Consider the following 18,511-nt stretch of genomic DNA (forward strand, 5'->3'; position numbering starts at 1 on the left):
CTGCACCGAGCCGCCGGAGAGCGGCGGCGGCAGCGGGAGGAGCGGCGGCGCCGTCGCGGGTCCCCGCCGCCCGCACCGGCCCCGACCCCGGCCAGGCAGCGCGCTCTGCACAGCGAGGAGCGCAGGAGGAGGAAGCGGCGGCGCGGCGCTGTCCGTTCAGCACCAGCGGGGCCCCTCCGCCCCCGCCAGGCGGGGCGGGCGCAGCCCCGCCGCCCCCGGCTGCCGCCGGCTCCGACCCCGCAGCCCCACTGCCGCGCGCCGGAGGGCACCGCCGCTGCTGCGATTTTTCTTTTTTCCTTAGTATTTCTTTTTTTCCCCTCCCTCCCTCCTGGGTGTCTTGGCCACATCCAACCGGCAGGGACCTCCCCCTCCGCCCCGTCCCCGCTCCCCAGCCTCCGCAGCTCCCGGAGCATGTCCCCGCCGCCCCTTCCCGCCCCACCGCCGCGGCCGCAGCCTCCGCGGCCCCCGCGCCCCTGACTGAGCCGACGGCGGCGCGGCCCCGGCAGTCCCCGGCCGCGGGCGCCGAGCGGGCGCGGGGCCCTGACCCGGAGCGGGGCTCGGCATCGCAGCGCCTGCCGCCGAGCAGCCGTCCCCTCGCGGGCTCGCCGCCCTCCGTGCTCGCTTGGATGAGGCTGCGACATGCCTGATAAGAGACGAGATGGGCCAGGGCGACGAGAGCGACCGCATCGTGATCAACGTGGGAGGGACTAGGCACCAGACTTACCGCAGCACCCTGCGCACCCTGCCCGGCACGCGGCTGGCCTGGATCGCCGAGCCCGATGCCCACAGCCACTTCGACTATGACCCCCGCACGGATGAGTTTTTCTTCGACCGGCACCCGGGCGTCTTCGCCCACATCCTGAATTACTACCGTACCGGCAAGCTGCACTGCCCCGCCGACGTGTGCGGGCCCCTGTACGAGGAGGAGCTGGCCTTCTGGGGCATCGATGAGACCGACGTGGAGCCCTGCTGCTGGATGACCTACCGGCAGCACCGCGACGCCGAAGAGGCTCTGGACAGCTTTGGTGGGGCGCCCCTGGATAGCAGCGCCGAGGACGGAGACATAGATGGCACCGGAGACTCTGGCGATGGCGAAGAGGAGCTGGAGATGACAAAACGCCTCGCGCTCAGTGACTCCCCGGATGGCAGGTCTGGAGGCTTCTGGAGACGGTGGCAGCCTCGCATCTGGGCGCTCTTTGAGGACCCCTACTCCTCCAGATATGCAAGGGTAAGCTATGCAACCAGCACCCTCACAAAACGCTTCTCCCCTCGGTCCCACCTCCGCCCGGTGGCACCAGACTTAGTGCCACAAGCAGAGTAGAGCAGGCGTCCCAACAACTGTATACAGGGCCTGGGGATGCAGGCCACACTCTCAAGAAAGCCCCATGTGTGGGGCCCAACTGGATGCCGTGGCATGAGCTCATGTACTTACGTGAGCTTCTGAGACCCTTGTTCTCCAGCGGGCTCCTAGTAATACACAGCATGGGGCACGTCCCATTCATAGGCCAGGCAGTCCTGTGGGAGGACGGAGATCTCTGTTACACCAGGTATTTCCCTCCATACACAGGTTTCCACAGTCAGCTATGCCCCAGCAGAGAGGCATCTACTCCAGCCCTCTTCCTGTATGAGATGGAAAAGGGATCATGGAAACAGGGAGCTTGGAGAGCTGCTTAGCTTGGACTGGAGAGGCTGTCTGTTCCCTTCTCTTTTCTCATACGTATCATGTTAAATATTTATGATCCTGCTTCTCCGAGAATGGATAATTCAGTTGCTCACTTACCTCCCCACTCTGTCTTTTCCCTTGAGGGAAATGCGAAGTATTAATCAGAGGAGAGGGTTCATTCATGGTGAAAGGACACTGTCTGGGAGGCTTCTCACCTGGCTACCAAAGGCCAACCTCTCCCTCCCGGTGCCGGCAGTTTTGGAAAGGGAATGCACACATCGGTTCACCACATAGATGGCAATAAAGATGGCCCTAAATAGGCACCCAACTCCTCTAAGGAGTGCCTTGGTGCTTTTACATATGGGAATGGTGACATTGATTAGGGCCTGATTCTGCATGTACAGTCAAATGTAAAGAAAAGATCAAGTTCAGAGAAAGAGAGCAGGATTAACCCCTAAGGCATCTGTCTTGGTAAGCAGGAGGGATAGGTGGAGGACAGTGCCTTCAGAAAGGCATCAGCTTGGACAGGTGTCACTTCTCTCCTAAAGGTACCTTTATGGAGGTATAAAATTGCTGCTGGCCCTCCATGGTGACGGTTGGTGCTTCAGTGTGGGAGGATAAACATTGTTCCTAAGGAGGATCAAAGGAGTCAGCAGATTAAGGAGCAAACAGGATGGATGGAGGGAAGTGGAAACACAGGGCACAGTGATAGGGAAGCTGCCTGGACATGAATGGGGGGGCACAGCAGCTGCTGAAGGCTGCTGAGCTGAGCAGAGATCTCCGTCAGGGAGCCGCCAGGTCTGCAGCCTGAATGAATGGGAAAAGCTGGAGCAGAGCCTGCTCTTACATCTTGGTGCATTTCTAAACGTTCTTGTTTGCATACCCTTTGGAGGTTTCCTCCTTGAACAAAGAAGTGAATATTTTAAATGAATTCTTTTAAACAGCATGGAGGGTAAAGGAATAATAAAATATTTACCACAACATGAAAGGATGATGCTGTTGAATTGCAGCTTTCAAATCCCCCATTTCTGCCAAGGGAACATGGACACAGAGAGGGAAGGCTGGAGGGCATCCTTCAAATGGCTTCATTAGCTTCCTTTAATCAAGCCCAACATTAGCAGGCGTTAATTTGAAGAGCAGATCTCTGGTGGCCAGGAATCTGTCAGTAAATAGATCTCAGGTCAAAGCAGTGTTCTTGTCCAAGATGTTGTGGAATGGTCCAAAGGCTAAATGGATAAAGCTGCTCCAATGAAAAGGCTACAGAGACTAAAACACCGTTTTTCTTGGAAGCATTCCAGTATTTTAGTTTAGAGGGCAGAATATATAACTGATAATGAGTCTTTCTTTGTGATCTGCAGGCTGGAATCCTAGGAGGATATAAATCCCATTTCCTAATTCTCTATGGGGATGGGGTATTTCCATTTAGAAACAGGCATTTTATAGACAGATTTTTTTTTCCAGTGGTTGCCATATCATTTATTCACAGTTACATATGCATACGCGGTAGAATTCAAGCCCTGATTTCCCTTTAACTCCTTCCTTCCCTAAAGGATTGTTAACTATAGAAAACACAAATTCTGAACTTAATGTATATACTGAATATTTCATAGGTTAAATACCATTCCTTACCTTGTATCTATGGAGACACAAGCTCTATGCATTAATATTTTGTATGAAGGAAGATGGCTTTCATCATCAACACATGCACACACTGTCCATTAAGAAGACATTAAAAGACACTTAACATTTTCTAATAAAAGCCATACGTTATGGTTATGGATGTAAAAAGAGATGGGAGTCTGATTTATGCTCCTGTGACCTAATGACACACACTGCAAAAAGATCTCAAGCTCACAATAGCTAATTTACAGTAAAATAATTGATAGCATCATTAACAAGTGAATGGTATATTAAAGCAATCCTTAGTATAGCCAGGCAACAAATGATGCTGCCTCCCTTACAATTGTGTACGCTGCTTTCATTTGCTAACTGTATCCTAGCTTTGCAAAGATTTAGATTCACACTGCCATTTTGTCAAAAGTTTACATCACAAAATTTGTCATCCTAATACATCTTAGACCTGTAATAGTGATGATTACTGTAAACATGTATATTGGACACCAAACGGTACGTCTGAGTAACATCTTAATATGAGCACTGATTTACATAATCCTTATACTATATTACACTTGGGCAAGTACTAGTACTAGGAACGTGATACATGAATGTTAAGTGAAACCCTGCAGAAAACAAGATTTCTCTAGACTATATGGGGCACATGAATGCAATGAACATTCAGGAACTGTCTGTGGAAGGCTCAGCATTTACTCAAACCTAGCCATTCCTGGAGGCCTGTGATGAACACTGTTTACAAATACAAGAACCTACAACTACCTTGCCTCACCAGCATCCATCTCATACTAAATATCTGATCTCATTGTAGATCTTGACGTAGGTGGCCAGGGGAGAAGGGAAGAGCACTTACGTGTTGCAGGCAAAATCAGCTAACTGCACATTTTGTCTGTTCACAAACTTCAGCAAAGCATGAGATCCCAGTTACTAGCAGTTTGTACTGGCTGGGTTTAATTACATTCATGTTTTCTAAATACTAATTTCTTAATATAGTGCTTTCTAAAAAGATCAAACGTAATAAAACTGCTGCATGGGCTTCCAAATTTTATGAGAAGGTGGCTTGTTTCACATCACACCTTGCCTCAGACGCTCATCTTAGTAAAGTAAAGCGTAATGCGCTTCTCCATAACAGAAAGGCTCCATGTTTTAGGTAACAGAGGCCAAGGCAGGTACCTGGAGGTCAGAACAGAACAGCAGATAAGGTGGTGGAAAAGATCAGCTTTACAAAGATACCAGGTACGCATGCAGACAGGTGAGCTTCCAGGTAGATTTTCCAAAGCATCTCCTCAGGCAGCTGAGTGCTGCCTCACATTCCACGCACCCAAACTGGTGAGCCATTTCTTCAAAGCTTAACAGAAATCTTTTCACACCTTCAGGCAACTTTGAGAATTTATTTTCTGCAAGTAGATGCAAAGGGAAAACCCTGCTCAGAGCTGCACAGAAAGCTGCACAGACGCTGGAGCAGAGTATCTGAGAGTTATGTTGTAATAGTTCCTGCCTTCTGCACTCATTAGATGTCGCAGGCTGCTCTGCACACACACAGTGCATGGAAAATATTTTCCTAGCACCCTGTCTCCTTCATTTTTACATCTGGGCACGCTGTTTGTACACAAGCAAAGCTCCCACTGACTTCACAGGGAATCTGGCCAGCATGTATCTAACATCTCTGCCCCCTTCCTCCTCCTTCCCAGGAGGATAAGATGGTGCTGGTGTTCAAGCACAGCTGCTAGGTTAGTCAGTGGTTGGGAATTTGGAACTCTCAGCTGAGATTCCATATCAGTGCTCACGTTCAGATTGGAGAGTTAAGCTTCATTAATGGATCCTAAGGAAAGCTTTGCAGTCCTTCCAAATAAACACTTGAACTGTTCTTAAACAAAAGCTGGTTGGGGTCCCATGGAAAGTCCTCAACAGCTTGACTTGTCATTCTGGCATACGCTATATGGCTCTGATCTGGAGGAAGAGAGGCTTATGGCAAACGTCACTCACTCTTCCCTCCTCTCTCCCTTTGCAAACCTGCTTTCCTCAGCAGGCAATTTCTGAAAGATAAATTTCTGACACAAGGAAGGAGGTAGTAAAAGGATAGCAGGGAAGAGATGAGAAAAGGGTGGTCCCAGGGACTTCTTCCAGCTTTCTTTTGAATATTCTAGAGTGCTTCCACCTTGCTGTGATCATTTCTCTGTACCGAATACATCCTGTAGGTATGAGAAAGGCTTACGGGTCCCGGCTCCTGACAACTGTACTGTCTTGGTGCTGAGAGGCTATGGGGATGTTCCTGCTCATCCCTTAACCTGGCCAAGCGCAAGAGAGCATCACTGCACAAGGAGAGCTTCTTCTGCTGCTGTCCCACAGGACAGCCTAGGGATATTCCAGGAACAGGTGCCTCAGGTGGTCCCACTACATGTGAGCAGACAGGGAGGAAGAGGAGATCCTCTCCCCACCTCCCCTCCCCACAGGCACCCCTCTCCTGGGGGGGTTCTTCCAAGGGGCCCCGGTGGAGCTGCTGTCCCTCCCTGGGCCCTTCTGCAAAGCTTCCCTGCAGAGGCATGTCTAATCCTGCACTGAAGCGATTCTCACTGCACACTGACAATTAACCAGACAGCCTAATTTTAACTGCACGCTGCATTACAGCTCTGCAAAAATGAGAATCCTGCATAAAATGAAGTTTCCCCTGCGCTTGTAGTATAATGGAATTACAGATAGACATCTATTAACCACCATTCTGTCATTCATTATTAACACAGCTCCTAAAATCCCATCTTGTTCCTATTTTCTCCCATCGAGGGGAAAGCTACTACAAATCCTTACATAACCCATGAGGAAGCTGGGTATTGGCTCCTCTGCATGCTGTCCAAAGCAGCCTCTGCCATCCCAGCTGGAAAGCATTGGCCACCTCCCAGGCTCTGTCCCTGCTGAGTTAGCCAAGGTGGGAACAAGCACACTCACAAATAACTCCTGTGAATTGTTCCTCTGGCTTCAGAAGTAATAAATTGTAAAGCCACCGCCAAGAAGAAAAAAACTGATCGTGGCAGCTGTGCAGAATCATGACTTCATTGGTTCAAGTTGTTCAAAAACACACAGGAAGATGTGATGTCTGCCTGCAAAGTCTGACAGTCTTTGAAGTCACAACCTCACAGGGAGATAAGAGGGATGATGTTATCCACCTGACAAATTTCTGGCTGCGTAATGCATGCTTAGCAGTTCTAATTCATGGAAGGGTTGTTTTCTAATCCATTTGCCCATTTCCAATTTTATTTCTATTATTTTGAAACCTTAAAAAAGAACGGCATCTGTTGCCATTTTCATAATATTTTTTTAAATCTTACTTAATTATAATGTTTCTAGGTTACAAAATTTACTCGATTTAGCCAAGGCTAAGATTGCATGGATCACACAATCATATGCATACACATATATATGCCTTCCTATCACCACCACCTCCCACAGTGCTGAGTGGGACTTCCATATGAGAAAGGACTTCAGAACTAAACAATCCCAAAATACTTCTAGAAATGTAACCTCGGTGCCACTGAAATCGATGCGAATTCAGCGACCAGTTTCAGGATGGTATTTGTGCTCTTCCGTCTTTAATCCATCCCTATGTGTCTTCAGTTATTTTCCTTGCCCTTCTCCTGACATTTGCTGTTTTGGTTTTGGTTAGGAATGAAAGGCAACAAAATGCTGTATTCTGTGTTGGTGCATCACGAGTCAAAGGATAAAAAGATCTCTGGATCATTTATAATATTTCTATTTTAGAACAGCTCACAAAAATGTGATGCATTAGACTATGCCTAGGAAAATTATTTTCCTAATTTGTTTTTCCTTATTTTGTATGGTCTAGCATTGAGTGATAATCATCTTTTTAGCTTTTTTAAAATACGTGACTGATCTGTGTATATTTATGGTACTACTTCAGTACAGCCTATACATACTGCCTTTCTTTTAACATAAGGAGAGATGGTAGCAAATCAGCAGAGAGGGAGCAGCCTTACTGTTGCTGAAATTCAGTGCCAGCATTTCCAGCAGCTTCAAGGATAGAACTGCATCTTTCTGCAGTGTGGTTCAAGACAACAGATTAATTGCAGCATACTGCCTTTTTAATAAATGGATTGCGTATTTCCATTCCAGAGCACTGAGGTGTGATAGATGTTAGCAATTTATAAGGAATGTACGTATTTAAATATGTATTTTCATAATCATTTAAAGTCCTCAGAATCTTTAGCACATTGCATCTAAACACCGAGCTCTGATATCGACAGAGCTCTTCGTAATCTTAATGGCATTTTTCACTGCAAAGGGCTATAGAATACATCCCCATTCAAGCCACATGACTTCAATTAATACTCAATCAAATCATATCCAAGTGCTGTATTTCATAATAAGAAGGGCAAGAGGGGTATTCAGATTGAAAAATTGAGCCCTAATTGATAATCAAGTAAGTAATCCTTTCTCATGCAAATACAGATGGCAAAGCTGAGTTTCCATTTTGTATAGGCTTGATTTAAAGAAATTTCAGTGCATTCTTGTGGAATCACGCTAACAGAACAGCCATTTTGAGATCTTTGCAACTGTATTGCAATTAGCTTAGATGCTATATGCTGAATTTGATCTGAGGAAAGAACAGTATTAGAAGGCTGACTGGGTTTTCTCTGCTGAATGCTGCGTTATATAAATATGTGATTCACTCCAAATGGTACCCAGGAGGTACAGTGCTAGGATCGCATGAAATCAGCAATATCTCTCAAGCTATGGAGAACCACCCCCTCTCCCCAGAAGATCAACAAAGCGCTGTCATTTCTCAGATAATTTGTGCATTTCTCTCCTGTGCTCAGTGAGGACCCAGATTTGGCTGTCTGTAGTCTTCGTCTCATAGCAATCCCTTACTCCAGGAATGTCCCCGTTTCCTTCAGGCTGAGCACAAGGCACTACCCAGCACGGGTAAAGGTGAAAGGGCCAGGTCCTAATTGATTTTTATTTCCTTCAGATATGAATTATAAGATATAATGGGGGCTCTAATAAATCATGCTATAAAAATGAAGAATAAATCTCAGTCCGAGGCTTTTTACAGCGATTGCTTATGATGTAAGACCCTTTAATGACAGTAAGTTAAAATTGCACTGTAATGGCTCTTTGTAAATGCAATAAATCTCTGCTTTCAGTGCGCTGCGGACAGCCAGCAATGTGTGTGCTGCACATGATCCACCAGCACAGGCACCGGCTGCTGGCATGCACTTATGTAATTATGTTGATACTTCAGAAGCAGCTGCAAACCTCAGCACTGCTAGATTTACATTGAGGAAATGCTCAGTCCCATCGTGGTGTCTTGACAATGCGAAACAGTTTAAAATATCCAACTGCATTCTTATTTGAAAACCTGGGAAAGAATGCCCCTTTTAAAAAGAAGGGAAATGGATTGCTCGCTTTTAAATAACAAAAGGCAAAGCCTAGTCCTACTGAGTCTTAGGATTTCCCAGAGACAAATATGAGCTACGTCAGGCATTTTGGTCTGCACAACCAAACTGAATACATCTTCTTTACTCAGTTTCCTGTATCATCTACTCAGCATTCACACACACAGGCACGCACACACCAAAACGTGCACAGAAATACACCAACAGAATAACAGCTCGTACTACTGCAGCAGAATCCCTAATCCTGTCCATCTTTGCCCTCTGAAGCATTACCTTTATTACCCCAGTTAAATACAGAAAGATCTAGTCAGATCAGGTTGCTTATTATTTCACATGCATCAGAAATTCAGCTGCAGATTTCACTTTGAAAAACTCATTCCATTAACCCTATTCTGTTTTTCACCTTGGATTCTTGCACTGTCTTCATTATGCCAGAGCAATCGACAGGTATGAATGGTAGAGGCCACTGTTGTGTTTTGTCTGGTCACAAATTAAATGAAAAACTTCAGTCAGAACGTTCTGAATTTGTAACAGACTTCAGGAAAATGTATAAGGAGAAATCTCTAAAAATGCTGAGCACCTACAACCTCCAGTGGATTGGAGGTCATGTCTACAGCAGAGAAGGACACAAATGAGGAGCTAAGAGACCTTCAGCCAAATCCAACCCCAATGTGTGGGGACATGAACACAGCTACCACTGATGTTAATGGGATCCAGCCAGAGACCCTTGTCTCTGCCGAAACTTTTCAGGACAAGGACAGTTGTGAAATTGCCTCAACACTAAAGGCAAAAGGACTCATCTTCACAGCAGGCTTTGATCTCTACTCCAAAAACAAAACAACATATCGGCCACATTGTGCTGTTCCGCTTTCTTTTCTTAGCACGGATCTCCCCGTTGCTTGTAGTGTGGAGTTTTGCAAGAAACCTAGTGACAATACATCTTAGCACTTCTTGGCAATGTGTCCTGCATACTGCAGAACTATTTTAACTCAAGTTCTTTCGGTAGAGCACTTGTCAGGACAAACCTAACAACCTAACTATACTACAACTCAACCATTACCAGACTGAGTCAATTGCTCTTGTTTTTGTTGTTGTTGTCTGAGAGGAAAGGGAGGTAGCAGCTAACTTCTATCCATTGCTTAAGCAATGCTGAAATCATGCGTTCAGCTGATAAGAGTTCAGTGTTCATCCTGCCAAGGAGTCCCAAAGGTGCTAGTGATTTTATTAAAAGACCTAAGGTAAATTTTAATCATGTATAGATCTCCTGAAATGTTAGTTATGTCTATGCAGCAGGAAATCAATACTGCAAAAGTGCATTTGCTGTTGCAAAGAAGAAAAAAAAAAAAATCTTTTGGAGAACCTGCTTCACTAAGAAAAACCCATTTTACTTTGTGTCAGTGTGACACAGACTGAAAGCAAATGTTTGAATTTCGGGAGCATTTCTATGATGTCTTCAACTCCAAAGCACATATTTACCTTCACACGTATATAATCATCAGCTATCATAACTCCTAACCAGCACACTGTCTTCAAAAGATATCTGGGATAGGACAACAGGGTAAACCTTTGTTCTGATAGGGCATCTTTGGTGCTCATGCAGACCTGCCCACACACTGCACTTTCAAGATCTCATTTAAACAGAAATATACACAGAGCTACATGGTGTGAGTTTATTAGAAAGCAAATTAAAAAAAAAAAACAACAACAGAGATTTGGACAGATGATTGAGATGATTGCAAGCAATTGAATTAATGCAGATTATCAAGAGAGCATTTGTTAGCAGTTCTAACTAAAGTCATTATGTATGTGCCCTGTGTGACTGTGCCTGTTAGTTCTGAAGAAACCACTCTGGGGTTTTGGTTAGCATTTACAGCACACCGGCTGTACGAGGGAAGGCCTCACTCATGTAGCTCAGTGGAGGAACATTTGCAGTGAGGCACAAACACACAAACAGCACTTGGTATTAGCTCATTAATCCACATCATTCGGTTATGTCTCAGCCCACCTCACCTTCTATGAACTTTACTTCACAAGACATTGAGTCTTGGTACGTCATTTTTAAAACAGGAGAACTTTTCCTGGGTTACTTGCATTCTTTGGCTTCCCCTTACAATGCATGCGTTGCAGTAACTAGCACAATAGGCTTCAAATTTCCACTGAGACCTCGAGATGCTATTGCCATAAAAACACCAAGTCATCAATAACCATATGTGGAAGGATTTTGTACTATGCTTAGATAGTTTCCCAAACGAACCTGGACTAGTGGGGGAGAACACCTAAAGCTAGGATCCTTCTCAGGGTACAATGTGCATATGAGATGTACCAACCAGTGCAAGGACAGCAGGGGGTGGCACCCTCATCCCTCCTGCATCATGGGGACTTAGCACTTAGTTCCTGCATCCTTGCTTCCAAAGCCATACTTGTGAAAGGATGTAGCCGTGTGAGTTCTAATTTACAATTCTCCAAGCACAAGCCCTGCAGACTTAATTTTTTCAGATGCACATTAAAACTTACCAGTTGCCTACAGTACTGCTTCTGCATGTGCCCAAAATTACCTTAGTACTGCTAATAGCTACCTTCTATCCCAGTCTCATTAATGCTGACAACTTTTTGTCGCTAACAGGCACAGTCCTTTAAATGTACTTGAGCACACCAACTACATACAGAATATAAGCTGCTTTCAGAAATGTGCTGAAAACACTAGGATACTAGTCTGTGTGCAAGTTTCCCTTACAGAGTAATCCAGAGGCTATGGAGGGTTTGGTGTCTTTTATTTCTTTTTTTTTGCTTGGAATATGAAATTTGAAGTTCAGTAAATTTCTATAACTGCGGGGTTTCATATTTTCATCCGTCTCTGCTCAAGCGACTTCCTGACTTAGAAAACTGCATCATCCAGACAGTGAAACTGGTAGCTTGTACAGCTTGAGGAATTCACAAAATAATACGGTGGGTACGTGACAGAGCAGCATTTCCCAGAAAGATGGAACTAAGAAGCTGTCTCATGTGATAATTCTATGCTGACTTCAGCAAGGTTAACAGCAGATAATAGATACAGGTAGTAACGTTGCTAGAGACCCCTCAGCTTAAGTTTTGTAGTTCTTTATATTCAATTTCTCACTAGTTCAGAGTTAGTTCCTGTTAGGAAGTGACCAAATGTCATCAGGTGGCTCCACAGTGAGCTTTAGGGGTCTCTGCACAGTCTCTATGGAGAACGAAGGTACAAAATGTACAAAAAAGTATCATCTCAATGGACATAGAGAGGACTCTTGTTACCCAGAGCCAAGGCAGTTCTGCCACGCTGGAATGTGAGCTCCCAAGTGAACGTAAGGACACATTGCATAATTTGTTCTGAACAGACCTGTATTTTCCAGGGCTATCAGTCACCTTGTAGTCATGCCATGTAAATACAAGTATTCTCAAAATCTCTGAAGGCTGCGTTTTCATCAATATTTTAACATAAACATTCTTTTCATTTAAACTGATATTGATCTTTTGCATTTTATTACTTTTGAATGTTTCAAAGCACATTGAAGAAAAGCAATCTCAATTAAACTACTGCCAGGATAAGCTTAACTTGGAAAAGCACTGGAACCAGTCTTTGCAAGGTTAGTGCCTTTTACAGCACATACGCCTTAGCTCTGGCATAAACAAATAACATAGAAATAAGTGATCAATAAGCATTCCTGCTATTACATTCACTGCCTTCAAGATACACACAAAACCAGTCCAAAATCTTAGTGGAAACTATGAAAGGTAGGTTGTTAAGTCTCTTCCTACTGTAACTTACCTTGTATAGGAGTCTTGGAAAGTGCTCTCATGAAGCAGAGGCAGTTCTTCAGTTTTGCAACACTTCATCAAATCTTCTCCTGCTATAATAGAAACAATTGGGATAGAATTCAAAAGTGACAAATATCAGAAAAACAAATCGATGCTTCAGTAGCTTTGTTGTGCAGTCAAAAGAGCAAAACATTGGCACAATAAAACATCTTTAAAAATGATTTAATTAAAACAAGATATAGCAAAAGAATAAATGCAATCATAAGAATTGTTGTACGTAACCACGGCACCAAAAAGAGGAATAAATAAGAAATGATGTTTTAATCCACAGCGTTTGGATTTAGGATTTAATTCAGTGTAACACCTTATTTTTATACCCCGATGAAGAAAAACAAAATAAGAAGAAAAGATTTTGAAATGTGAACATCGTTGAACACTTTAAAACCACCACGTTTACCCCATTTAATGTATGGCCATAAAGCCACATTGCAAAGTATTCTCTAAAGGAATCCGCCTGTCCCATTTCCCAGACCTAAGGAAAGACCTGCAGGGTAAAACTCCAAAGAACATTACAGTTTAGCTTCACTTATGTGCAATGGACTAAAAATGAATACTTAATATTTATATGAATCATTGTCAGTGTCAAGTAAGATGAAGTTTTTAAAAATAGAACCAAATCAGGGAAAGAGATTTAAGATTCAGTGGGTAAATGCCACTTTATGTACGGTATTATTTATAGGCATTTTTCTAATCTGTTCTGTCATCTTGTCTCTTAGATTATTAGAAAGGGAGAAACTGGGAACTACGGCTGATGTAGATGCAAAAGAACCTTGCTGAGAACAGTGGCACAAATATGAGCAAAAGCTGGAAAATGTGGAGCTGTGCTTGTTGATCTTTTATTGTCTGTGTGTACTACGAGAAAACCATTTCAGCCTATTTTGTATATATAATCATCTGCATGAAGTAGCCTTCTGCACTTCCTTCATTCAAGTAGTATTTCTCAGTAGCTGTATGGTGGGAGCAGCATACACAGTTGTTCTTTGATTTTATGGCATTCTTTGCAAACAGAAAGTTAACTAGCTCTTGACTTCAGTGGCAAGGTCCAGTTCAAGCCATCAAGGATTTTAATCTTCTCTCTTTTTGGCAAGACAGTCCTAAATTTATTTTAGCAGGAAGATGTATGTGTTTACAGGTGTGAGAACTGTGGTCAATGTAAGCAGAGATCCTAGACATGAGCGTGAGGAACAGCAGCTCTTTTTTTAGCCACCATGATATCCTGTTTGTGTTCTTCATCCCAGGAGCCCAGGAGGTTTCTGCCAGCCTAGCAGGCAATTTCCACTTGCAGTGGCTGTGGGCATGTCACCAGTTCTCATAGCTGCAAAACTTCTAGTAGAAATCCCTTTTTCTGTGGCATCCCCAGATGTCCATTTTGACAACTTGAGCAAAAGAAAAAAAACAAGATTTCTGCTTCGTGGCTGTGCACAACTTTGTCCAGATACAGCAGAAGTTTGGTGTAAAGATTTCTCTAAAAGAGCTGCAATGTACACAGATGGCACAAGGCTGAGAAAGATCTTCAGGAAAAACTCAGAAGATGATTTATAAGCAGAAAATACCTTCCCAAGCCCTGTACCAAGTTTAGTGGAGACCAGAAGCTGTAAAAGCAATAAGATTTGGATACGGATGGAAAATGAATCTTCTCATTCATTACCTGTGCTGCTTGTGATGCGAGCTGTAATCAAGAACAAATTCCAGATGACACAAAGCCATCAAGCTGCAAAATCCCTGTTAGTGCTCACTGCAAGTCCTTGCCACAGGCCTGCTATTAAAATGCCCACAGGCCACAGAAACACTCCCAAGCCAAGCCATTAGCTCCAATGACAAACTCTACTAGTTAAAAGTAGTCAGCACTGACTTGTAGCTTAGGGTATAATCCTCTTTTTAATAACTAACAAACTAAGAAAAAAGGATCTCTCTTTCTAATTTCCTTTGTGTTGTTATTTCTGAATTTCATTCCATGTGTTTTGCTTGCAGTCCTTTAGCCTGTTTGAGGTGTGCTTTTCTTATTTGTTTGTAAATCAGTTGAGAAAAAAACAGGCTTCTATGTAGATCAGGAAGATAAGTGCTAGCTTGTGAACTTTCATCACACGATTCTCTGCCTGGCTTTGCATTTCTGTAGCTCTTTCTGGATACGAAATTGCTCTCCCTTTAGAGAGATCAGCATCTTGTCCTTCTGGCTGTGCCCCTTTCACCCGGAGTCTGCGGCACCAATTATGTTTTTAGGCAATGTTTGTCACTGGATAACTGACCAGCAGCACAGAGAGCACAGGCTTATGCAGGAGGAACAGCACTCATCAGCAGACATTCAAAAGACATCGTGTTGAAGCAGAAGTACAGAAAATTGCAGGTCCAGTGTAAGCAATAAGGAGGAAAATGTAGGAAACGGGACAAAGCAACATGAAGACAGGCTTTAGAATTAGAAGAACAGATGACTGTGAGAATGGGGAAGTCCTGCTCTTCAGTGTTCTCTGCCAAAGAACAGTGCTGGGACACTGGAAGGGGAAAGCAGGATGACAGATCACCTGCCTAGTGGCAGAGGAACGAGACAGTCAAGAGCATGAAATCTCAAACTGTGTTAACTAACAACAAATTCCCCCTTCTTTTTCAGCAAGGTGAGAATGACCTAATCAGAGTAATTCTAATGACAGCAATATGCCATTACATTCTGCATGTGCCACAAGCAAGAAAGCAACCCTCTCAAGAGGCCAGGAAGAAGGGAATTTGCAGTAATAGATTTTGTGGTCAAAAGAGCACATTTTGCTGTTGCAAACTTGCCAATGAATAAAAAAAGGGTTAGGCTCCACAGAGAAAAACCTCGTGTATTATTACCAGTGCTTGCACGGGAGAAGTCTTTGCTGTAAGGACATTTGAGGATTTTGGACAGTGGGTTCTGATGCACTCATTTTTTACTGTGGCATGTGAAGGTCAAACATGTTGACAGCTGGCACAGGAGCTTGGCAGAAAGAAATGAAAAAAAGAAAGTCAATTTCATCTCTTTAAGAGCTTTACCAGCAGAGGCGTCACCTTTCCAACCTGGCCAAAACAGCTTTTCCTCTTAGGAGTCCTGCACAAGCATTATGGCCACTACCACGCACACATGCACACATACTCACTCCTTTTCAGCTGTGATCCAACACCGAATGGGATTATGGGACTTCAGTAGGAAAGCAAAACAAAAGAAAACAAAAAAACTGGCATAATAACTATACAGGGTACTCATGGACATGAGAAGGAGCCATAATCTCTTGCTCTGTCAGACCAAAGGAGGCAAATGTCAGTGTTTAACCCCTAAGTATTATTCCAGGGATGATTCTCATGGCACATTAAATCTAGGGACAGTTAGCAGTCCTCGGCCCTTAACACACATTACTCAAGAAGGCGGCATGGAATAAACAGGCAGTCTTTAACTGAGGATATATGCTGTCTAATGAAAAAATGTGGCTTCTTATAAGTCTGTTCACTGAGGACTCCAATATGAAATGCCTAGGGTTCAGTGACAGGTACAGCAATGGAAACAATAGGGAAGAGGCATGGTAGAATAGAGAAGCGGTACCATCTCACATAGGAGACATAGGAATGCCCCAAGTCTTGATCTGACTTCAGAAGTGACCTCTGACTACTCCCAGCTTCCTGAAAGTGATTTTTCAGCTATAATCAAGATAATAGAACATTATCTATCTACCTTTTCTGGGTATCCTGATGTATGCGCTGTAAATTGGAGATAAAGTTTTATGAATTTTCAGATCGTGTTTGCTTTAAGCAGGTGATGCAAGAACATCATTTTGACAGCAGAAAGATTTTCTCAAAATAAAGTTCTTATCAAAATAAATCAGGCGGACCAGAAGGTAATCTTATCTTTGCTCTGTTCTGATTATTCAGCATTCCTCAATAAGATTGATGAAAAATGAGAAAGAAAAGCTTTAATGATTCAAGAAAGTAGAATTTAGGACAATTTAAGGCCATATCTACAAAACTTATGCCAACAGTTAAAAATTCAGAAGATTCTTTTTGCTCTGTCAGATGAAAAATTAATGCAGGATGCTCTTAGCAGATTACTGACACTGTTGACTACTAAATAATATTTAGGTAATGATAGATTTCAAAAATAGAATACATACACCCCCAAGTTAATATTCCCAAACAAAGCATACAGAATTCAAGCTCTTGGTGAGCTTGAATTCAAGCTCACACCCCACATTTTAACTGGCCCCAGTTTGTAGGAACCTCATAAAACCAGAAAACAGTCAAAGTGAATTAACCTCTTACTTTCATAACCTTTGCAATCTGAGCAGAGATCTCAAACTGAAGGAGGAAGTGGCAATGGGATGAGCCCTTGACTTTCATCTTGCCCACTGCTGGAAAACACACATCCTTCTCAGAAGAGGCAAACTTAGTAAGAGCTGAGGGCAGCATCTAAGCAGAGTGGGTCCCTTCCAAGAAGCCTAACACCCTACAGAATGAGATGTCAGAGCAGATGATGTGCACACTGAAGGCTGACATACACTGATACTCCCTGAGCAATTGCAAGAAGGCAGAAAGCACAGTGGGATCAGATACATTTTTCTCAGCTGGGGCGGTCTTATCTCTGGGAAAATCTTTAGTATTATGTGCCCTCTGACACGAAGGCAGCAGACAGATACTGAGGATAAACTAATAGCTTCCTGAGGAAACGTTCAGCTGGAGGTGGTGGAGGTACTGCTACAGATCAAGATGAGAGGCAAAGCAGTCAAGAGGGACACAGAGGAATGACACATGGACCTTTTCTGTCACTTGCAGCGTGCTGGAACAAGCAGTAATGTAGCTATTCCCCAGAAGACTCAAGGAGTGAAGCAGACAACACAAGAGTTGCACATCTCCTTTGGAGATACGCAGACCACAGTGTTAGAGGTGCGCAGGACCTCCTCCCAGTGATAGCCCAGTAAGTCTTGTAGGCAAGCAGCAAATGCCTAGGGGTCTGATACTGCTCAGGGAACACTGTGTTCTTCAAAAGAACTGCACTGATTTAGAAGAGTTCATTCTAACTCACTATTTGATTTTTCAGTATGAGATACAATGATGGACTGTAATTGCCTTTATCCTGGTTGTCTTATTCAAGGGATCAAAACTGGCAAATCTGACCTCCCTGTTTGTTTTCTAGATCTGTCTCTGAAGGTGTCGGAAAATAACTCATTTTCTATATGGAAGAATGAGGGAAAGCTGCTGGAAGTTTAACAAAATAATAAACTTTCTTCTCCAGTGTTCACTGATTAAAATTAATGTGAAGTTAATCAAAACTCAGAGTGAAACAAAAAAAAAAAAAAAAAAAAAGAAAGAAATTATATTAGAAATATGTTCCCCAGTCAATTGCTTGCTTTTCAGGCTTCAGCAATGCTGTTATTTCAATACTTATGCAACCACCACAGAATTTTCTAGCTCTGAATTTTACTTTGAAGGCACCCATGAGCAGAAACTTCTCAACAAGCAGTTCCTTCATGTCTAAGCCTAAAAACATTATTTTTCCTAAGAAAAAATTTAAAGGAATAAAATTCCTTTCAAGTCTCCTTCATATTTTCAGCCTCCTCAGATGCCACTGCTGCATCAGAGAAAAAAAAATACCAGGCACCTTCCTTCCTGCTTACTGCAGATCAAGTCAAGGGCACTTTGATTCACACAGGAGACACTGCCTCACAGCACGCAGCTCTTGCAGAAGGAAATCCACTGGGTGAATCAGTTTGTAGCAGACTTTGTGTTGTGCCAGGTTAACAACATATGCATCCCTGTCCTTGTAGCACAGACTGGAAAAAAATGCTATTTGCTAAAGCGATGTAGCCACAAACATTTTAAACATATACACAAATGTCTGTGTGTAACATTTATGATTCCGCAAATTAACTTGTGCCTCAGGCACACATTTTGATGGTTAATTTTGAGCCCTAATGCAGCAGAGCAGTCTTCTATCTGGCTGGTGTCTATCCTTTTCAAAAGGCAAAGGAGT

General features: G+C 43.5%; 1 protein-coding gene across 4 annotated transcripts in view; it reads left to right on the plus strand.

Moving 5' to 3' along the window:
* Positions 1-643: 643 nt before the first annotated feature.
* The window catches only part of KCNC1 (potassium voltage-gated channel subfamily C member 1), a 99,862-nt gene continuing 81,994 nt past the window's right edge, over positions 644-18,511 (plus strand). For 3 of the 4 annotated variants that reach the window (XM_042814388.1, XM_042814389.1, XM_042814387.1), the window contains exon 1: positions 659-1,228. In XM_042814388.1, the coding sequence (XP_042670322.1) occupies positions 659-1,228 (570 nt within the window). Of the gene's footprint in view, positions 1,229-18,511 lie in introns of all 4 variants that reach the window. The other variant, XM_042814390.1, reaches the window with a different exon arrangement.

This window comes from Centrocercus urophasianus, unplaced genomic scaffold (genome assembly GCF_019232065.1).
Source record: "Centrocercus urophasianus isolate 14NV4802_14NV808 unplaced genomic scaffold, USGS_Curo_1.0 seq_14, whole genome shotgun sequence".
In the NCBI taxonomy this organism is placed as follows: domain Eukaryota; kingdom Metazoa; phylum Chordata; class Aves; order Galliformes; family Phasianidae; genus Centrocercus; species Centrocercus urophasianus.